This window comes from Cydia splendana, chromosome 22, assembly GCF_910591565.1.
Source record: "Cydia splendana chromosome 22, ilCydSple1.2, whole genome shotgun sequence".
NCBI classification, from domain to species: Eukaryota; Metazoa; Arthropoda; class Insecta; order Lepidoptera; family Tortricidae; genus Cydia; species Cydia splendana.
In genome coordinates, this window is record NC_085981.1 from 13361905 (window position 1) to 13385650 (window position 23746).

Genomic DNA, 23746 nt, shown 5'->3' on the forward strand with positions numbered 1-23746 from the left:
GAATATGAGCCCCGCGGCAGCGGGGCTCCGTCGACATCGCTAACGTAAAGATAAAACGACGGAAAATGATGTAGGCATTTTGCATTCTAGACCGTCCGCGAATAACCCAAATTTACTCACAATGTGTTAATCGAAAATGTATGGAGATAATTTATATTTGTAGTAATAATATTAGCATGAGTACTAATTGTAAGTGCTACAAATGTTATTTATATTTATAGAAATTTATTTCTACGACAATTTTTTATATTGTTTTGTTGTTTTGAATCACGTTCCTATTGTACTCTTATTGGAGCAGTTTTTTTATAAAATTAAATAATAGCAAGTGGTTACAAATAGCTTTCAAAGAAAAACATATTTAAATTGCACACCTGGTGTTTGTTATAAAAATAAGTGTTACATATGTATAGTGTAAGTTATATTGGGTTTGTCGAAATGAAACACCAAGCAGTTGATAAGTTTAATAAGAAAACTTAAAGTTAAAGTAGGCTTGATAAAAAAAATTAAAATTATCCTTTTTTATGTTTTGTCTAGGGTAGATATTTACATGATGTCACCAATCATTTGTTGTGTCGTGACTCATAAGTTATTTGCTATAGTTTTTACCTACGTACAAATAGTTATCCGTTGACGTATTATTATAGATCTGGAACAAATAATATAATTATAGTTAGGTATATGTATGATAAAATGTAATCTATAGTCTTTTGACTAGTTCCCAAGATCCTATCAGATTTGAACTAATGACAAAATTATAAACTATGAAGTACCATTTCCAACAAAAAAAATCCACACCACTTCAAAGGTCTTTAAGAAATCAGGCAATATAATCTAGGCAACATACAGCCTGGTGACAGACAGCGTAGTCTTAGTAATATTGTCTTAGTCTTAGAAATTAAGAATCTCCTACTTTTTAAAACATCGACTTCTGTGTTTTGATCTTTGTACAAAAAACTTAGTTTATTGCACTACAAAGAAAACAAATTTAAAAACATATTTACAATGTAAATAAAGGTAGCAACCGGCGGTCTTATCGCTGTGAGCGATCACTTCCAGACAACCTTAGGGTAGCAGGAAATAAAATTTGTTATGAAATGAAATAAAATGGTAATAATGCCTTGTTAAAATACTGTATCCCACTCACAAGTATGTTCCAATTACAAATACATATAACTAGATAGTAATTTAAACTTAAAATCACTTCTAGCATATTTGTTAAAATATACTTTTTGAATTTTGCGTTAAGCCTTAGGGGGCTTTGTTCGCTGTTATAATTTTTTGAATGTATATGCTTTGTGTTAAAAAATAAATTAAAAAAAGCAAGTAATTATATATTACTTACGCGATTACCAAAGCCCACTATTTTTCAAACACACTGAACATTCTACATAGCATTTTTTAAAACATTTTTTTAAAGCACGTGTGAGCATGTAAGCCGCAACACCACTAGTGAACGTTCGCGAGATAGGCTGCGTCTGCGCACTGTGACATAGCTATATCAATAACAGAGGGTCCACTATACCACGAACTTTGCAGTCTACTGTTATCAGGATTTTTTTAAAGTACATCTAAGAAGCCTTTCTCTTAAGGGGCCCACAGATTACCAGTTCGCCGGACGATATCAGCCTGTCAGTTAAACGCAAAAGGTGACAGTTCCGAACAACTGACAGGCTGATATCGTCCGGCGAACTGTAATCTGTGGGCCCCTTTATACGTTTGTAATTTTTTAGTTCGTTAATTATATTTTTTATTTTTTTTTTATTAACAATTAATCGAGTACTGGCAGAGTACTCTTGTAACTTTAGTATCATAATTAGGTATAGTATAGGTTACCAAGTGATTAGTTATGTAAAAGTGTAATTTGGAGAAAAAAAAGACAAAAAATATATTTGTTAGATATGTAAACGTAAACAATACTTAAATGTATTGTTCTCAACTTGGATACAAAAAAACTCGGTAAAAAGCAATGCATTTTTGCAAGTCTACGTTAATTAATTGAAGTTAATCGATCAATCTCAATCATAATCTATCTACATATTAGTGGCTCCACCATTTTTAAAAAATAATCCGAAAAACTATAAAACGAATCTACAAAAAAAAATTAATCATCGAACCTGCTCACAAAATTTCACGAGAATCGGTTGAGTAAGTATTGCGACCTGTAGAGGAGAACACCCGGACATACGAAAGCATGCCCAAGCTTAATCGGAGACCTTCGCTAACGCTTGGTCAAGTATAAATTATCTAAATATTACTCTTTTCGAGGCAGAGGTGTAGGGTTAGAGCCGGTGTAGCTTTATTTGACGTTCATAATCGCATTGTAATATGCCTACTTAAATAATAAACTATTTTAATCTTTACTCAGTAGCATATGCTTGTAGCCTCTTCGCTGACTTAAGCTATGTCTTTCGCGATTCAATTATTTCACCTCTACGATACAGGACGTAGGTACTCGGTACATAACAAGCTTGAAACGCGCGTAACGCGAACCATGACCACATTCATTATGAACTTTATGATTCTCACTATAAGGTTCAATTTAAAATAGAATATATAAATGAGTTACTACATTTTATTATAAGTAGAATATTAATTCAGTTTACTTTTTTAATTAAACGCTGCATTTTGCGTCACTTACTATCTTATTTAGTGTCTTTCTTGTTATTACATATCTTAAGGTTAATATTAATACCCAGTTAATATATTAATTTATAATAAGATAATTTGTGTTCAACTCTTTTCTTGACAATGACAAAGTCGTGTGTTTTTTGTCTTCATCTCTATTTTGTATTTATACTACATATCGAGCGTTAGTGAAAGTCTCCGGTTTAGCTTGGGCAAAAATGCTTTCGTAAATGTCCGGATGTTATTCTCTATAGTTCTTGATACATTGTTTTAATTAGCTTGGTCCGACTATCATTTTAGTTTACTATTTAATAATGACCCAATTGCATGTCACCAGCATACTACGTAACGTGTGTATGTATGAGTGTAACATATTATTACTTTTTCCCTCTGATAATTTTCCCGTGGAAAAGTACAGGCGTAGCACTTACACGAGGAAAACTGTACATAAAAACAAGCAAAAAGTTAAAGTCAGTACATTTTTCTCAATAACGCGGCCAGGAACAAAAACTTTAAAACATTGGTAGGTATATGTGATTTGTAAACCACCGTTTTTAAGGGTTCCGTACCCCCAAAGGAAAAAAAACGGAACCCTTATAGGATCACTTGTGCGTCTGTCTGTCTGTCCGACCATTCCCCCCCCCCCTTTTTTTTTTAAAGTTTGTGCAAAGTGCAACGTTGAGCTTTGGGAACGTAGAACTTTGGGAACAGAAAAAAAGGAGTTCAGTTTAGAATGTTGCTCATAATACATTTTTGTCTTTAAAAAAACGGTCCACACTCCACAGATCTAACGCGTATCACCGACACTTATCTCCTCTTAATAACTAGTATACTTACTCCCGCAGTTTTAATTTACATATTAACTAATACACAATTTCCCGCTCTCAAAATATAGTTGTGTTTTATCACTATAAGTTTAGAGCCACCCCATACTAGCGTCTCCCGAGCGTCTGCGTCTAGTCAATTCTATGGCTGCTGCTCGACGCAACTGCGCAGCGACTTTTCCATAGCGCTGACTAGATGCTGACGCTCAAAAGACGCTAGTGTGTGGTGGGCCTTAATTGACAATATTAAAAGTTTATATGTCAAACCTTATGCGCGGCATTACAATATTTGGCGTTGTCAAGCTACGCACTGTAGGTAAGTACAGTTGAATCGCTCGCGGCACAATTCCCGTACGGTTATTTTTAGGGTTCCGTACCCAAAGGGTAAAAACGGGACCCTAATACTAACACTCCGCTGTCCGTCTGTCTGTCACCAGGCTGTATCTCATGGACCGTGATAGCTAGACAGTTGAAATTTTCACAGATGATGTATTTCTGTAAAGCCGCTATACAACAAATACTAAAAACAAAATAAATCCCATACAACAAACGTGATTTTTTTTTGCCGCTTTTTGCGTAATGGTACGGAACCCTTCGTGCGCGATTCCGACTCGCACTTGGCCGGTATTTGAGCTCTAGTAAGACTTCTATAGTAGTGTAATATTCTAGTTCGTTAAAAATTAATAGTACCTTATGTACTTACTTCGAGAAATGACGACATCCACATTCAGATAGCACCTGCATTTGTATAGGTGATAAAACGTGCATAATTATGTTTAGACTAGCCTTGCTGATATGCCTAGGTTCTCTAAGACCTAACTGTCGTGTATGCCCTATGATGATACGCCATTTTGAAAATAAAATCTCATTGTAAATAATGTCACGAACGTTACTACTGTAAAGTAGCTGTTTTTCCATCTGTTTAATTGTCATGGTTGGGGATATTTTTGAATTATAAAGCAGTGTATACAGTTTTCCTTTGTTTTATTAGTATCTATTTAAAAAGAACTGAAAAGATTGAAAAAACATTTGTTATATTAGTCACATAAGTACAAAGTTCGTACGCATTACGCATATCACGTCTACGCTAACTCAACATCGGGTTTGCACCAACAAAGTGTGGAGTGTCGAATTCCACTCCACTTAAATGCCGCTACAAACATCATAATTTCATATAAATGTGACATTTATATGTCGGCGGCCGTTCGTAAAATTAGGCAGGTCATGAAATTCCTAGGCATATCGTGAATCGTGAAAACTATTGTTTCGTTCCCCGAGTCGACGGAGCCCCAAGTAGGGGCTCCTATTTTTGTACAGTTTGCCCTTTGGGCATCTGAAACAACCTAACGAACCTATCCTAACTATCCATTGGTTGTGACTACCATCAAAATATTACACAGGCACTTTACGATTAGCCTGATTTTACGATCGGCCGTCGACATATATACACGCTGACACTATCACTCTCTGTCATTCCAAAGTTTGTTCTGAGATATCTTATGAAACACTACTTGTAGGTACAGTCAGCAGCAGAAGTTGCTAAGCGGGCGAGTTGTTCAAAATTACCTGGACACGCTCTTATTCCCTTAACAATAAAGTCGCAGTGAGACTATTTTGAACACCTTGCCCGCTTGTTTGTTTGTTTGTTTTTTCAATAATAATCTTAACAGAAACATTCTCTTCCACAGAATAATGATGTACCGAAAGCGCCGAGAGTACCAACCGTTGTCAACCATCGGTGAAAACGTGAAATTCCTGTCCCGGCCCTACACGGAGCTGCGGAGTATGAACGGCGCCAAGACTAGACTACGATGAATCTGTACATAGTATCTATCGACAATTATAATATAGGTCACCCCACACTAGCGTCTGCAGCGTCTAGTCAACTCTATGTCTGCTGCTAGGCGCTACGTTGGCGCAACTGTGCAGCGACGCGACGCTATTTTCCATAGCGCTGACTAGACGCCGACGCTCAAAAGATGCTAGTGTGGGGCGGCCCTATAACTCCAGGGGGCCTAGCCGATGACAATCTTTCGTAGAAAACGAAACGCTATCATTTCCATACATTATTTACGTTTATAGCATACGATTTTGGCTAGTTACGCCCACAGATAGCTTTATAGGCCAAAATTGAATGTACAAATTGTACAGTTGCTCTTTAGTCGCGCTTAGGCATGCGAGAAATGTGCACGTGCTAACTAGCTCTCCCTCATTGAAAGAGAAAGAGACAAGCTTATGATCGAGTAAAAAAAAAGAGAAAATTAATCAATAAAAACAGATTCATTCGCAATGAAATAAATTATGGAAGTATTTTTTGTGCTCCTCGTGAGTTTAGCCTATCTATAGTTATATAATATCATTATATGACGGGTGATCGGTGATCACGTGACGCTTCCTATAGAAAACTGACGTGTCGGTCGCCTCGGCCCGGACCCGGACCGTTCTAGCGTGAGTCATCTCGGTAGATCTCTTGGTGTAAGTCTTCCAGTAGTTAGTACAGTACCCGGCAATAAATATTGCACATCGGTTTTTCTTTAGGGTATGACACCTATTTCAGTTTATGAGAGACCCCACACTAGCGTCTCCCCAGAGTTGGCGTCTAGTCAACTCGATGGCTGCTGCTCGACGCAACGTTGGCGTAACTGCGCAGCGACGCCATTTTCCATGATGCTGAATGGCGCTGACTAGGCACCGACGCAAAAATGACGCTAACAGTGTGGGGTGGCCATATAAGCCGTCTCTTTCCAAAGATCGATGCGCAATATTTATCGCCGGGTACACTGTACATACTTTATTGGCTTTTGGAACGGGTTTTCCTTCATAAACTTCAGAAATGGAGATAATTTTCAAAATACAGTGATGACATAGTAGAAAAATAATTATAGTAGATCAACCAAAAAAAATAGACCGATGACTTTGTGTCATATCTTCGATAAGTAAGTTAATATGAGAAAAGGTAACACATTACACGTCTACGATCATACATCTTGAGATTGTAACTCAAGAGTTATTGATTGAATGCATGAACTGAATCAAATTGAATAAAATTCGATTTAATATAAAATGTCGCTTTCTATCAGACCTTTCTGTCAAAGAAGGGCCCTTATGCACATGAAGCGTAAGGACCCTTCTCTATGGAAAGTGTCAAATTGTCTCCAGTGTAATGTAAACTAAATTCAGTGAGCAAAGTGACCTATCTCGAAAATTTCGTTTTACGTACAAAAGTCGAAATTGTTAACAAATTAATTTTAGACGAAATTAGATACAAAGGTTGGATATTTTAGAAAATGGAGTCTGTAAAATACCAGTTCTTCAAGTGCTGTGAATGATTTAAACCTTGTATATATAGATTTAAGTGCTAATATCCTTTAACATGTACAATTTAACCGTCTCAGTTTTATTATGTTTAATTATTTAATATTTCTCTTATATTAATCGAAGCTCAAACTTGTTTAAAGCAATATTTTGTATACTTTATGTCAATGAAGTTTTGAAATCACGTTTTTATTGAAGTAGTGTTTGTGTTTTATTTTTTTGCGATTTAAACAAGAATATGCCTACATTTATGTTAAATGCAATCCTACTGAATTTCTCGGAGCTGTTTATGTAGTTATATATGATTTGTTTAAATTGCTGAATCAATTAAATACTGATTTAAATGCTCATTATGAAAGTGAAACGCTTTAAACCATGTTTTACTAATTTATTAGAGATTTAATTCATATTATCATGGACAGAATTTGTACTAGATCTAAATATTTATGGTTCTACTATTTGATTTATAAATTGTAGTTTATCAGAAAATACTGACTTCATTTGACACTTTATTCAAAATATCTCAAAGAATAGGCCAAATTTAGACCAATTATGGATTTGTAACATAGCACGTCATTGGTAGGGTAAGATGAACACAGGGGCAAGAAGAAAACTTATAGTCATAGGTATGTCTTCTTACTCCAAAATATTTATTTTTCGTTCGTTTCTCCATCTGACCTTAATGATTCTGTAATTCTACGACTATTTAATTTCACTAACTTTTAATAAACCCTTTAAAGTGTCAAAAACACTTACAGTGAGACCAAGAAAGGTCTGCAGAGATTTTGACAGCCCACGCAGTGCAAGTGTTATTTTAAACGTCAAACTTCAATGAAATTATGACGTATAAGTTACACTTGCGTTACGTGGGCTATCAAAATCGCTGCACACTTTTCTTGGTCTAACTCTAAGGTACTTGCACCTAAGATGGCCCATCGTTATTTTTCTTATATTTAATATGAACTTGCAGTTCTGTCTATGGTACTAGCGAACATGGATGCAAAATTTTAACCGCCACTTATAAAAATATGATAGGTATTTTGGAAGTAGGCAAGCTTAAGAATCGGGCCATCTTAGGTGCAAGTATCTTTTACTGTGTTTAATTATATGTGACCTAAATCTAGAACAAAGTCCGTAGTCGAAACAATGGTAATATTTACTTTATATATTTAGGTATTCATGTCGAGTATTATTAGGTATACTAGTTGTTATTATAGCTTTAAGTAGACAATTTTGTTTTCACTGTAAATAGTGTTGAATGTTATTTTGCATTTATAGAATATGTGATTTCAAAACGTCATATGTAATATGTTTCATCTTCTAGGAGCTTATAAATGTTTCAAATAGTTTTTCCAAACACAAATAATACATTTCTTCCTAAGGGACCCCACACTAGCGAGCGTCTTCTGAGCGTCGGCGTCTAGTCAACTCTATGGCTGCTGTTCGACGCAATGTTGACGCTACTGCGCAGCGACGCCATTTTGCATAGCGCTGACTAGACGCCGGCGCTCAAAAGACGCTAGCGTAGGGTGGTCCTGACTAGGTTATCTTATATTTGGATGGCATTATGCACATATGACCATTAACCTAAAATTATTGGGTTATTTCTGCATAAAACCATTGAATGTGTAAACTGAGCTTAAATTATTTGAACTGCGGTGCTGGCACCGAAGTAGTGTAAGTTTAAAATGTATTTTTTCGATCTGTTATGTGTATTTGAGAAAAGTATATTCATGACATGTAACCTTATTCCTAGGTAGATTATTTTAACAAATAACGCTGTTTATTTATAAAGGATTAAGTGACGTGATTGATTAATTATGAAACGGATAGATTACCTACATTTTTTGATCGAATACATTATGAATAGATAGAACCTTCTGTATTTTAAATGATAACCAAATTATATACCACGAGGCCAATTCGAATCAAGTACCTACATTTTGATATCTAAACCATATCTGAAAATATAAAAATGAAAAAGAAAATCTGCAGAAATAGTTGACCCTCCCCCCCCCCCCCCCCCCCTGCAAACAAATGTCTATACAGGAGACGGGGTCAGTTATTTCTGCAGCTGCGTTTAAAATTTGAACTTCAAATTGACCTCCATTTAAAAAAATATAATTTTTCACGGAATTTGCCGTAATAAACATTGACTACCTTAATGAACTGTTTAACAGGTAAAACTATTTATTTTAGATATTAAATAGACATTTTATTTTGTTAAGAATATACCCATCCCAATATGTGACATCCCAAGTGGTAACTCAGTGACGCAAATATATTTTACGTGCAGTTTTGACTGGACTTTTGTCCTTATATGTAATTAAATAGTCGATTTAATGGTTTTATTAAGATATCTCTGTAACCCTAACATCTCACATGTGATATTTTTGTTTAATTATATGTGCCATTCTCAATCAAAAGGGTACTTATTGTCAGAGGTCAATAAGGTGCTGTTTCGATATAGCTTCAATTTGAAATCAACCTTATTGACAACCGACAATGTGGTACCGTTTGATTGAAAACGTCACATATCTATGATATGGTTTATTTTAGCCATTTTGTTCCTAGTTCGTTTTAGATGATTTTATTCTCAGTTGTTGTTTTTCATATTTGTGGGTTACTATGTTTTACTATAGAGCGCAGCCAAGATACGCCATCGCTCTGTAAATATTAGGTATTAGCATGAATTTTGACAAATAAATAAGAAATTTTTAATTAATTTAATGATGTGGTGTTATTTCTCATCTCACCTCTTATTTTCGTCCTTTCCTACCGAATCGTGGTGTTACTTTTTTACGAAATACTTTACAATACCGTCCTATTAAAAGTAAAGTAATATAAATATAGATAATAACTTATGTATGTTTAACATATATGTTTTCCACTAGAGGGCGCCATATACCTCTTTCTGTCGTAAACTTTGTATTATATTGTTTAAAATTAAGATATTTTCATGGTTATATTTCACCGACAAAATACATTACTTAATAGTATGCAGTTTGTCTGTCGAAACTCGAAAGGTACCACTTTGGCCTTATAAAATATAAAATAACAAAATAAAATAGGCGCAGAGTGGCACCCGGATAAAATTCGCAACACGGCAGACAGAAATCATAGTCATTACAATTTTTTCAGGCGCCAATCGTCGCAAATCAGACTAATTATCATGATCATTCGTTGCAACCACCTATTGGGACCGTGCGCGTTGGAGGGTCTGCCATCTTGTGGCCTGAATCGGAAACATATGTGCACATGTACATTGCCAAAGCAAGTGCTACCATCTACCGTTCTCGTCGGTACGTTTCCTTGTGCATAGTAGGTTCTGGCATCTTATGGGCTACCTACATCGTAAGCATAAACGACATATTTACGCCACGCGCCAAAAATCTGATGGCTCCTATGCTGCCCCCTATAGTTCATGCACGGGGCCTATAAACATCAAAATACGAACTATTTAAATAGTTCGTATCAGACTGCGTCAAAAGTATCCACCATTCGCTGATAACTTCTAGTTAACATCATTCCCTTATAAGTATTATAAATGCGAATTTAATTTTATTATTAAGAAAGTGATGTAGAAAGCAAACTAGCAGAAGAATCGCCTGAAGGTAAGCGATTACCGTCGACCATGGGGTGTCTATGCAACACCAGAAGTGGATTACCGGCATTTTAAAGAAATATAGTAAGAATAAAGTGCTCACTCCATACATCAGTTTTGGTACCGAAACGACTATTATTTTCGCAGTCGACATCTAGCATCGAGTAGCGGAATTATCAGTACCGTTACTCGATACTAGAATTCTCTAGTGTCGCGACTCACGAAAATTGTATTGAACAACAATTTACAACTAATATTAAAAGCAGAAGTCGTTGAAAATAGAGTTCCGGTTATAATATTAGCTGAAAATTGTTGAGTATTAGACTTTTCGGTCGGTGCTACATCTATTGTCAAGTAGCAATACTGATAAATCCGCTACTCGATGCTAGACGTCGACTACGAAAATAGTCTTTTTGGAACTAAAACTGAAGTATGGAGTGAGCACTCTATGTATTTTTTTCTCTATGCCGGCATTTAAAAAGTATGAACTAGTATTACGCTCTTGGTCTGAAGGTTGTATATCAGGCGACAGTTCATTCCACAGTTTAGTTTTATTAGTAAAATTCCAAAGAATTTAAATGAAGTGTCGTCTAGATAAGTATGATTATGATCGATGATAGCAACAACGTCATATCGACACTACTTTGAAAACAATTCATAGGTACCTAATGTCACGTTGATATTCAAAGTTGAAAAATTGTAAATCTGTATGTATATCATACGTACCTAGTTAATATATTGAGTTTTTCCTTTGCTTAACAGTACCTACATGATACGACTTTATACATTTACCATATCAAAATTGTCAGTTTGCAGTGCTTTAATATTTTTGGTAGGTATGTTTTATCTCATAGTAACATCTTATGTTCAACAATAATCTTGGACATAGCTAAATAAATATTGCTCCAAAATTCGAAATTAAATTTAAATTTTTCATTTATTATATTGTGGTAGGTATACGTACCTACTAAATAAAATCCGCAGTGGGAAACCGCGTATCTGACTGTGCCAGATAGTCTGCGAACAGGGAGAGATGGCGGGAGATCGTGCGAAGATCCGTGTCCGCTACTGCCGATGCGAACACCTCAACGTGACCACGACCGCTCTGTCAAGAGCGATACGACAGAGAAGAAGGTACAGAGAGACAGGCAGGTAGACGACAGAAGGACAGAGAGGTAGGTAGAAGGTAGGTATAGGGAGAGGTAAGGTAGGTAGGTAGGTAATTATGCATATGGTATATGCCGACTGAAAGTAGATCATCACTACTAGCATGTTGTACTTAACACTTAAATGAGGTTGTCATATAGTTTTCATACATAAAACTGTTGGAGCAATCACCCAGCGAGCGGGTGAAAAAGGGTAGAAGAAGGAAAAACAACAAGAGGACAACGCACTTTCACTACAAGTTCATTCAAGTGATTTCATTTCGAGAGGGCTTCTGAATTCGTCGCAATAAAATCATATCGACGACCTTGCGCCGTTGGCTGATTAGATCGAACAACCTAAGGTCGCACTATCTCTCAAGTAGGTGGCGTCATAACCTCACGACTTGAGATGAGCCCTTTAGGGAAGGGAAATTATTGGGATTTAATGTTCCTGGGCTTGGCATCATTATTTATTCACTAAAACGGGACCTAATCGCGTATAGAAAACTCCTCTTCTCCGAGACCACGGGGACAACGCCGCCCTCAAAACGTCGTCAGTGCCTAATTTCAAAACTTAATTATACGCGATTACCTAAGTCCCTTATTAGTAAATAATAATGAGTAAAAATCGTGAAAGTCTAAAACAATGAGCTGAGGGTCCCATTGTCGGACAAAGGCAACTCGCCATAATTAAAACATCTAGCCGTTCAGATGACTATTAAAAGGCCTTCATCGTCATCATCATCATAGGCCTTTTCGTCTATTGGAGACGATTTATGGTGTAACACCGGAGAAACACCGTTTTTGGTGGCTGAATAGACCGATGCGAGACCGACATGGTCTACCACAGGTCTGACAAGAGAAGGTTGCGGAAACCGGTACTGAGACACCTTGTCGTCGGTTTAGATAGATGGCGCCAGCATAGTTTTAACGTCTCTAGTTTCATTCTATGAAATTTGGCTGACTATGGAAATAGTCATGTGAGATTTCGTACCACTGTCACCCCGATAAATTTGTATCTTTTCATTAGGCGTTTGTCGATGTACGATAACATCATAGTTTAGGCCCCCTGATGACATTTCCACCAGATCCATGAAAGATCCCGAGATTCAGCCATTCACTAGTTAATCCTTATCTTCGGCGTGTAAAAGATTACCTGCACCTAATCAGGTTCAGTAGCTACAGCGCCTCGCACACAAGTGCTTGTGAACAATGTTACAGACATACATACATCGGTGACGACGAGAATTGTAGTGTTTGGTTTTATTATACAATTTAATAAAGTGGAAAATGAGTGCGTCGAAAAAGAGTTATGTGCCGTTTTGGAGACAGGTACCTAGAGATTAATTTTTTTTATAGTTACCTGTATTTAGTTTGCACACAAATTTGACGTATTTGTAACGATATTTTATGATCCCGAAATTTAAAGAACCAATTTCCTTCTTTTTTACTCAATGTTGATATATGTAGTATCTAATACGTAATAGGTACCTATACTTGAAATACTTTACCTATAAATACTTAATTTATTACCTATCTCTACATAGACCCCGTTTTAAATAAATTTAAAAATATCCCAATTACCGTCATAGTCTATGAAAAATGGTAACGGAGTGGAAATAAAAATATTGGGAAATTTTGTTCTCGGAAGCTCGTGATTCTATTTGCATGTATTTCTAGCTGTAGATTATAGGTATTTTACATGAGAACAATTAAAAACTAAATTTCATCACATACAAAAAGCTCCACTCTGTCACATTTTTGGAGACAAGAAAAATTGGGGGAGGGGTATAAGGAGACCTCACGTGTATTTTTTACAGTGAATGAAACTAAGAAAAAAATATCGACCACATGAGTGACATGAGTTACAAAAGTACTTTTTCTCGGTTTCGTTAAACGTAAATCTTCACTTCGCATTTCAAATTAGCCAGTCTATTTTACGATATTTTGGAGCGCATGGTCGACTCAATAAATTTCAAAAAAATACACGTGAGGTTATGTGGGGAAAAGGGGGGAGGGGTTAGATAAAAATCCCACCGATATAAATATTCAGAGAGTATTTTCATAGAAAGTAATTTATTTTTGTTCTTAGAACCTCACTAAATACGAGTATCTCGCGTGATTAATTTTGTGCACAAGAGGGGCTTATTAGGCTGCTATTAACATAGATACTACTTAAAATCACAATCAACGATAACAATCGGATTCATCTTATCTCTGATTGGTTTTATTCAGGGCCACGACATTACAACGAAAGCGTTGATTTCTTTTTACATACATTTGTAATGAAATAATTAATTGCATAAAAGAAAGCCATGAAAGAAGTAAATGTTCTAAGAACAAATTAAATTAATTTCTATTAAATATTTTAATTTGTGTTATTTCAAGTAGGCACACTACTATTTAAATTACAAACCCATTTCGACCCATGCCACCGTGATTGAGTGGCCGAGCGGTTCATGCATCTGTCGCGTAAACGGAGGACGCTGGTTCGATTCCAACCTAGGACACTGCATGGAGGCCTTGGTCACTTTTTCCTTCGTATATGACATTTATTTCGGAAAGTAAATGTTCTTCGCATGTTGCCTAGATTTTTTGCAGTTTCAATTTATTGGTTCATAAAAGCAATGGGCCAACTGCCATTACAAAAACCGTACAAAAACCATTGCGGAAAAAAACGGCAAAAAATATCACGTTTGTTGTATGGGAGCCTCACTTACCTAAATATTTAATTATATATAATTTGTTTTTAGTATCTGTTGTTATAGCGGCAACATAAATACATCATCTGTGAAAATTTCAACTGCTCAGCTACCACGGTTCATGAGATACAGCCTGGTGACAGACAGACGGACAGACGGACAGCGGAGTCTTAGTAATAGGGTCCTGTTTTTACCCTTTGGGTACGGAACCCTAAAAATCAGAAATGTGAATCAAAATCTGAAATTCCTATTCGCATATATAATAATAATTATCGTCAATAATATATTATTATATCTGAGATTCACCAATGCTCGTTACTTTATCTTATTGAGCCATTATGTCTTATGATAAGAGCTACTCACTTTAATTCCCGTTTGATTGGCATGTGCAAAGATTTTTTTATAATTGTCGCTTGGATTATCTTCTTTTTATAATTATCTTCAGCAGTGAAGCGCTGAATAAAAGTCATATCCGGATCGCGACCGCAGCAGCTTTAAGGATGGCTCACGCTAGACCGGGCCGTGCCGGCTATGCCGGCTGATCGGTGATCACGTGGCGTGGTTCCATAGAAAACTAAGCGCCGGAAGCTCCGGCCCCGGCCCGGTCTAGCGTGAGTGAAATTAAATAGTGATTTTGTTAAATTCCAGTGCTTTCTCACGGCAAGCGTGGCAGTCAATATCACGGGGCACGGCTGCGTCATCGGCTACTCCGCGATCCTGATCCCCAGCCTCAGGAACCCTGACTCTCACATCAAGGCCACGCCCAGCCAAGAATCATGGATAGGTAGGTTATCTTCTAGCTAGAGTTGTCTCTACTTTTGTCAGGGTTCTTGCTTGCATTCCTCAAAATCCTCAAACTTAACTTGATGGTACTCCACCATCCCGAACCGCTGCCAGTAGGTACTTAAGTTGTTAGGTTTTAGGACAGAGCGACCCTTAAGAAACTCGAATAAATGAGAGTTCGAGCACTGGGGCCTAATTGTTGCAAGTTTTGATGCTTGCAGACATCGGTAGATTAGATACATTTGTATCAAGTACGAGCAATGCAATCCGCTCATTTTTTCTATGTTGTTTTATGTAGTTTTTGTATGGTGTACTTATATATCTATGTTCTTGTTGATGTGTGTTGTATGACCTAAGCATAATCCAGGTCTAATCAAGGCAATACGTACCTACCTATTGAGCTAGATATTAACAAACCACACATTATCTGTTTATTCAATTGGGACTACTTACGGTCTCTGCTTGCCTAGAGATTATTATCTGAATCTTCGCAATTGCTATCGGCTTTAGATTAAATACTCAAACTCAGTCATTTCATGATACAGATTACGAACTGTTTAAATACCTATTTCCTTTTTCTTTTCAGCGTCCATCATCGGCTTTGCTCTAATTGTGGGCAACGTCATCGTTACTCCTCTCATGGATTTAATCGGCAGAAAAAAATGCCACATCGTCTCCACTATACCTATCTTGACAGGATGGTTCCTGTTACTCCTGGCTGACAGCGTCCAAGCCATAATCCTGGCCAGATTCCTACAAGGCGTATCCATGGGATTACTAGGGCCTTTAGGCTCGATTATCATAAGTGAAATGACGGATCCAAAGAACAGAGGGGCCTTCTTGACTTGTGTGTCATTATCGTTGACTATTGGAGTCATGTTCACGCATACCATCGGGACTATCTTGAGCTGGCAACAAACTGCCTTGATCTGCTCTTTTATAACCTTTATAAGCTTAAATATGATTATATTCACTACAGAAACACCGTCGTGGTTGATAGCTAAAGGAAAATACAAGGAAAGCAAAGAAGTGTTCTTCTATCTACGCGGCGAAGGCCCCGAGCAAGAAGACGAGCTAGAACACATGATGACAGCTCAGAAAATGATTCGGAAATCCAGCGTTGTGGGTCAGAAACTATCCTTTTGCACAAAAACTAGAAGATTGTTCAGATACCTAGGAAGATCGTTCAAGAAGCCCGAATTTTATAAACCAGTGGCTATTATGTTCCACTTATACACGTTATTCCAATTCGCTGGGATTAACGTCATCAGTTCTTACGCCATGGATATCATCGGACAATTAGTGGGTCCTGAAGCGAATGCTGCGCTATTCATGGTTCTTCTAGATTGTCAGAGACTCGTGTGTAACGTCTTAGCTGTGTTTGTGATGCAGAAGTGCAACCGAAGGACTGTTCTCTTTTCTATGGGATTCATATGCGTTACTGCATATTTATGTAAGGGTACATACACGCTCGCTAAACAGAACGATTGGCTACCTAGTTATTTACAAAATCAATACGTTCCTATATTTTTAATAGGGATGTACATGTTTTCTCTAACCGTTGGCATATCATCTGTCCCATTTGCGATATCTGGAGAAATATTTCCTTTAGAATACAGAGGGTTGGGTGGTGGTATTGGGACGTTGCCTTTATCGTTGAATTTCTTTTTGGCTGTGAAATGTTTCCCAGTTTTGTCTGGAGCTATTGGTCTCCCGTACACGTACTACGTGTACGGTGGGGTGGTGTTTTACTGCCTGAGTGTTTTATGGTTTATTCTTCCTGAGACCAAAGGTAGGACTCTTCAAGAGATTGAGGATGAGTTAAGAGGAAAAGGTATGCATGACGAGAGGAGAGAGTCGGAGCCTCTAAACGGCAATATGCTGATGCGACGGTACAGTTCACAAATCATCATTCATTAAGACCAGGGGCGTATTTTGAAATTTGGCGCCCCGGGCCAATACGTTTCGGCGCCCCAGAAGTCAAGGAAGAAAAACAAAATGCAATCCGTCAGGGGCTGCATATACTTCCCCTGGGGGTTGGCAGCCCAGGCCATGGCCCGGATGGCCCTAGGGTAAATACGCCCCTGATTAATCCCTTTAGTTAGATTTGTAAATACAAAAACTCCTGTCCTCATGGCATGGATGGACTGAATTTTGAAGCCTAGACATCTTAGTTTGGGATATATTGTTGAATGATGTTGTTATGTAATATTAATTAGATTATGTAAACGTAAACAATAAAATATTATGTAACTATCCCTATTGTTTCAGTGCCAATATTGCCTATATAAGTACATTTCGGTAACGAACATTATTTAACTATAAACTGATATAAATGTCATATACTAAGAAAAAGTGACCAAGGCCCCCTGCCGTGACAGCAGAGGACGCTGGTTCGATTCCAGCCTGGGGCACTTTTTCTTAGTACCTATATGACATTTATTTCAGTTTATAATTTATATAGTAGGTAGTGTTTCTACTTGAAATAAAAAAAATTAAAATATTTTCTGAAAATATTTTTTTTGTTCTAATACTTCTAATAGTACCGTAAAATGGGGTGAGTAGGGTCAAAACTGAAATTCAAACCTCGATAACATTTTATTTTTACATATGAAATCTGAATGGTGTATATAATAAGTATTCCGGACGTTTGTATTTTAGTTTTTATTTTATTTTGGGTAGTTCCATTTCATAATTTTGAGGATAAAGAGGAAAACCCACCTCACCCCGTAGTGCCTCGTATTTGGGGTGAGAGGGGTTTTCATACAAAGGTGATTTTGGAAGTGGAAGTGTTGGATCGATTTTTTTTTATTATGCGTATTACTATAGCTCCATTTTAAATTGGAATACATTATTTTTGTAGCAGTAGCCTTAAAATCCCTTCTCATCCCCCTCTCAAACCTTCTCTCCCCATTCATAACCCACCTCTCCCGGCTCTCCCCGCGAAACCTACTCACCCCGTTTTACGGTAATATTTAACTATTTCTCATTCTAATACCCCTTAGCAGTTTTAGCACGCCTTTTAACCTCTTGTCTGTGTATGATAAGGATCGTAGCTGAATTTTCAATTATGTCTGCTCTATACTACAGCACAATTAAGGATTGAACCCACGATTTTTGACCACCGATTATGAAAAGTTAAAGCCATTTTTTCCAGGATGTTTAAATTAAAAAAAATACGTCTATCATTTTCATGTAGTGCATTGGCCATTGTCCAGTAAACAAGGTAGTAGGAAATAACAGAACAAGAGTATAAAGATATACTTTATTTGATTTAGATTTCAGGGTGAAGTAACTGTCCTTTCGATGAAAATTCCATCTCAGATAACTCTGATTAGCCTCAATCCACGAATATGTAGAAACTCATACCTCGCATATACCTAAGTATAGAATACTCTTACACATTTATTAGAGTATAATTTCTGCAAACCAAGATTCAAGGTACCTAGTCCAAGATTCTGACGTCACAGTTAGAAGAAAAAGGATCTTAATTTTCTACTAAAAAGGACATCGACGAGGGTGAATATCCCAAGCAATAAAATTTGATGGCAAGACTGAAAACGCTGGTGCAGAAAGTCAAAATAGTCATATACTATTTTTTTTTGGAAACATCTCTTAGCTATCGACCTTGGGCAATAACTAATATTAAAATATGAAATAATTTAATCATTGAAAAAAAAAGATAAAGGCCCAATTTTTCATTCAGGTGGGTTGTCCGGAACCCAGTTATTCTTGTTTAATGCCGCATAACTCTAAAACTATACAAGATATCAAATTAGTTTTTAGTTCATTATAATACCATATCAATAAAGAACCCTTTAAAATATTACTTGCTTACTAACTCTTTAATAAACCCCCTTATTATGCGTAAAGAAATTTGTCCGGCAAAATAATCCTTATTACCGCGGACAAATTTCGTCGACGGTTATTGGCTAAGTTTGATTTCGTACGCCCCCCCGCCTCTTGCGCACTTTGAGAGTCAGTTGTGCCGCGGCTCTCACCGCAAGAAGACGTCGACGTGATGCCGAATAGATCCGCTACACACGTGAGTCATGTCATTTCGATGTTACGGGGACAAAAAAAATATCATTCCGGAGTTTACTATATGTTTTTTGTTTCATATTTGTTATTTTTCAAATATTTACAGATCGTGTATTTTGTACTTGTGAGTTTAAATGTCGCGATAGTTAAAGAATGTGGGATTTAGTTATTAGGGTTCCGTACCTCAAAAGGAAAAAACGGAACCCTTATAGGATCACTCGTGCGTCTGTCTGTCTGTTTTATAATTTTATTTCACCTCGGTTTATCATTCCACCAATTTCATTCCGGTGATTTCGGTGTAGTAAAATGGCTCTAAATGAGTGTGAAGTACCATCGGAAACCATAGATCTTATAAAAGACATCTATTACAAAAGCAAAAGTCGTGTTAAATTAGAGAGACAAGGTTCTGAAATAAATATACGTAGAGGCGTTAGACAGGGTGACCCCCTATCACCAAGAATCTTTATAGCAGTCCTCCAAAGCGTGATGAAAACTCTGAACTGGGACAGAAAAGGAATAAATATAAATGGGAAACTTCTCAGTAATCTCCGTTTTGCGGATGACATCATACTTTTTTCTGAAACAGCATCTCAATTAGAAGAAATGATTAATGGCCTAAATGAAGTAAGCAGTGAGATCGGCTTAGAATTAAATACTACCAAGACCCAAGTAATGACGAACCACCATAAAATACCAATAAGTGTTAACAACAATACACTAGAATACGTTCAAAGCTATGTTTACTTAGGCCAACAGGTGTCATTCTCCGCAACAAGAATCGAAGACGAGGTCAAAAGAAGGGTTAACATTACATGGAATAAATTTTGGAGCAATAAAGAAACCCTAAAATCAAAGCTCCCTATGAAGCTCAAGAAAAAAGTTATCGACTCTTGTTTACTACCCTGCCTAACATACGGCTCCCAAACCTGGATATATAATAAAAAAATAAAAAATAAAATTCAAGTAAGTCAGAAAGCAATGGAACGGAGTGTACTTAATATAAGATTAAAAGACAGAAAAAGAAACACTGAAATAAGAAATATCACAAAAATAATAGATGCTTTGGAACACTCTAAAAAACTTAAATGGAAATGGGCCGGCCATATAGCGCGCATGGACAAAGAAAAATGGACACAGAGAATAACTACTTGGCAAGGACCAGCAAACAAAAGAAAAAGAGGTAAACCGAGAGAAAAATGGATTGACGAAATTATAAGAAAAGCCGGCAAAGACTGGATCACAAAAGCACAGGATAGACAGGCGTGGAGCAAAATGGAGGAGACCTTTACCCGTTGAGGGGTCCATATTGAAAAACTTGCAATTAATAATTTTAATAATTTAATGTGTTAATATATTTATAAATTTAGATTTTTAATAACAGCTTTAACATAATTAGTGATAGAATAATGTAATTGATATATAGAGAATGAAACTTGATTTCTGCATGGAACTACAATTTGTATTAAGTTAATTAATCATGGTTGGACGACAATTTAATAATCAATGTATAAATTTAATAATTATGTTATGCATGTTAATTAAGTGCTTCATTATGGAAATAAAGAGGCTTTATATATAAAATGGCTTTAATACCCACCAGAATGAAAATAACACCGGAATGATATCAAAAGTAGCTTCACTTTTGTGTTTAAGTATTATTTGGGGGCACTGCCATGCCCCCGCCAAGTCCGGCAAAATAAGATTCCGGCTGTACCTTGGCGCCAAAAGTTCTGTGTCATCTTCTGTACTAACTGCCATCTGGTAAGTATATTGACTTTTTTGTGTTCGTAATTTAAGTCTGGTCTGGAACACTGACCAAGGGCTCACCCACAAAAAAATGTCCTGGCGTCAGTGGGACTCTTGTGGTACTGTCTATTTCACAAAGAGGACGACTATTTAGACATGCCTCGACCTGGGTCAACAGAGTCGCAAATTCTTCATAAGTCAGTTTAGTACCTATCCTTATTTACTCTGGCTAAATGTCGTTTGGCAGACTGAACTCCCGCTTCCCAGAGGCCTCCGTATGAAGGCATTCTTGAGGGTATGAAGTGCCACGTTGTCCCTTCAGTCGCTAGCAGTTCTGCCACCTCGCTGGCTAAATTGTTTTTCCCAGGTTCGAACATGTATTTCAACTCTTTAGCAGAACCAATAAAATTGGTACCATTATCGCTCCAAATATCTTTACAATGGCCTCTGCGCGCAACAAATCTTCTAAAAGCAGCTATGAAAGCTTGTGAAGTTAGATCCGATACAGCCTCAAGATGAATAGCTTTCGTAGCCATGCATACGAACAAACAAATGTATCCCTTGGTCGCATGATGTCCTCGGATTAGATATTCTCATTAAAATAGGTCCAGCATAGTCAACGCCACTATTTAAAAAGGGACGATTTTGGTTAACTGTGACTGTTGGCAGCTGGCCCATGAACTGATTCTTGACTTTAGCTTTGTCTACAACACAGGTCTTGCAATTGTAAATGCATTTTCAAATGGATGACTTTAAGCCGATAACCCAATATTTGGTTTTCACGTAAGTCATCATTAAACGGTTCCAACCATGAAGTGTTCTAGTGTGGGCCTCATTAACAATTAATTTTGTAATATGTTGGTTGCGTGGAATAATAATTGGATGCTTTGTCTCTTCAGACATTGAGGCATTTTGAAGACGTCCTCCCACTCTTAGCAAACCTTTCTCGTCTAAGAATGGTGCAAGTGTGATTAGGGTACTTCTTTTCTTAACTCTTCCATCTTTCTTCAAATCGTTTATATCTTTTCCATATACTAAATTTTGATAGAACCTTATACATTGTTCTTCCACTTTTTCCATTTCTTTAACTGTTATGTGTTTATTCTCTTCTAGTTCTCTTTTTATTTCGGTCAACATTCTTCTACAATAAGCTAGCACTCTCTTCATTCGTGACATTGTTGAAAATCTCTCCCATATAGGCTTTTCATCTACAAGTACATGACATGTCGTTTTTGATTCTAATTCTGTTTGTGTAATTTCTCTTTTTGCATATTCAACTTGATCTCTCTTAAGCCATTCTGGCCCACTCCACCACAGATCTTGTGTAGCTAATTCTTGAGCTTTGACTCCTCTTGTCGCGATGTCCGCAGGATTGTCAGCAGATTGCACATGTCTCCAACGATCATTATCTATCAATCGTGTAATATCTGCTGTCCTATTTGCTACAAATGTTTTCCAGCGACTAGGTTGAGATTGCAGCCAAGCTAGTACGACCATTGAGTCCGTCCAAAAAAATATTTTATTTTTATGAATCTTCAGAATTTCTGCGACATCACTGATCAATTCTGCTAATAAGGCTGCACAGAAAGCTCTAATTTTGGAACAGAAAGTTGCTTCAATGGTGCGACTTTAGTTATAGACGCGATCATAGAGACGTGTACTACACTACCTCTAACAACCTTCAAGTACGTCACGGCTGCATAAGCTTGAGTAGATGCATCTGAAAATCCGTGCAGCTCAATGTGATCATCTTCTCGTGTCATGTTTAACCAACGCTGAACCTTGACGTTTTGTAAATGTATCAGTTGTTCCCTATAGCAAATCCACTCGTCTGTCAAGTCCGATGGTAACTCATCATCCCAACCCAGATGACTCAACCATAACTTCTGAATTAAAACTTTAGCAGTTATTATTACAGGTGCTAGCCACCCAAAAGGGTCGAACAGACGAGCAACATCAGAAAGTACAGACCTCTTTGTTATAGGACTTCTCATCTCAGGTAAGTTTACTGTAATTTCAAACGTATGGTCTTGTATATTCCAGGTGAAACCAAGAATCTTTATTATTTTGTCCATTTTGATTTCTAGCGTGTCTCTTGTACTATTGTCTTCTTTCAAATATTCTAAAACTTCATCGGAATTACTAGACCATTTTTGCATTTGAAATCCTCCTCTTCTCATTATTTCTTTGATTTCTTGGCACATTTTCTTCGTTTCTTCTATGTTTTCATTTCTTACCATTAGATCATCCATGTAAAACGACTTCTTTATTACTGGCGCAGTTTCAGGAAATTCGTGAGCTTCATCGTCGTACTGTACTTTCTACTGTATTGCTTATTTCTATAGGCTTTGTATTGCGGTAACTCAAATGGAAATTCTAAAATTGTACCTATTAAATTTGTGGGACAATTTTTTCGTTTTTAAATTGAAAGAGCTTGTTATCTCGAGTAGAAGTACCATAAATTGTGCCCATAATTTAGTAAAAGTGGCACTTTTTAAAGAAATACTCGATATGCTAGATAGAACATGGGCATTCGAAATAAATTTTCGGTTAATTATTGAACTTGGCTGATTTAGGCAGTTCTTAGCATTTTTCTCATTTTAGTGTATAGATATCATTCCTGTGTTTATTTTTTTCATTCCGTTGGGGAAAATGTCATTCAGGTGGAGTGTTATATCATTCCTTTGCATACTTATCATTCACGTGCGAGTCATTTTTTTCATTCCGGTGGAAAAATGTCATTCAGGTGGAGTGTTATATCATTCCTGTGTATACTTATCATTCACGTGCGAGTATTTTTTTTGAATCTCCGATAATTCTCAAAGGGCTTAAGATATCAAGTGCTCTGTAAGAGGCTTATCAAAGAACAGTCTGAGGTGTCGATTGACATTAAAAGAAACATCGAAGAAACGTAAATAAAGAATTACACAGGAATGACACAAAAAACTAGTACTGTTGAAA

General features: G+C 36.8%; 2 protein-coding genes across 3 annotated transcripts in view; both read left to right on the plus strand.

The window, feature by feature from the left end:
- LOC134801421 (trehalase) overlaps positions 1-5724 on the plus strand; it is a 76140-nt gene extending 70416 nt beyond the window's left edge. For both annotated transcript variants that reach the window (XM_063773972.1, XM_063773971.1), the window contains one exon: positions 5138-5724. In XM_063773972.1, the coding sequence (XP_063630042.1) occupies positions 5138-5264 (127 nt within the window). In that variant the 3' untranslated portion in view covers positions 5265-5724. The remainder of the gene's footprint in view (positions 1-5137) is intronic.
- A 6944-nt stretch (positions 5725-12668) lies between these two features.
- Positions 12669-17286, plus strand: LOC134801397 (facilitated trehalose transporter Tret1-like). The gene is made up of 3 exons (XM_063773930.1): positions 12669-12845; positions 14864-14999; positions 15585-17286. The coding sequence occupies exons 1-3, from the start codon at positions 12804-12806 to the stop codon at positions 16916-16918; spliced, it is 1512 nt and encodes a 503-aa protein (XP_063630000.1). The 5' UTR covers positions 12669-12803; the 3' UTR covers positions 16919-17286.
- The last annotated feature ends 6460 nt before the right edge of the window (positions 17287-23746 follow it).

Bases quoted from the DNA above. Each gene is read 5' to 3' on its own strand.
- LOC134801397 (XM_063773930.1), top strand. From the start codon at position 12,804: ATGAGTGCGTCGAAAAAGAGTTATGTGCCGTTTTGGAGACAG. The intron at 12,846-14,863 runs GTACCTAGAGAT...GTTAAATTCCAG, and splicing joins ATGTGCCGTTTTGGAGACAG to TGCTTTCTCACGGCAAGCGT. The intron at 15,000-15,584 runs GTAGGTTATCTT...TTTTCTTTTCAG, and splicing joins CAGCCAAGAATCATGGATAG to CGTCCATCATCGGCTTTGCT.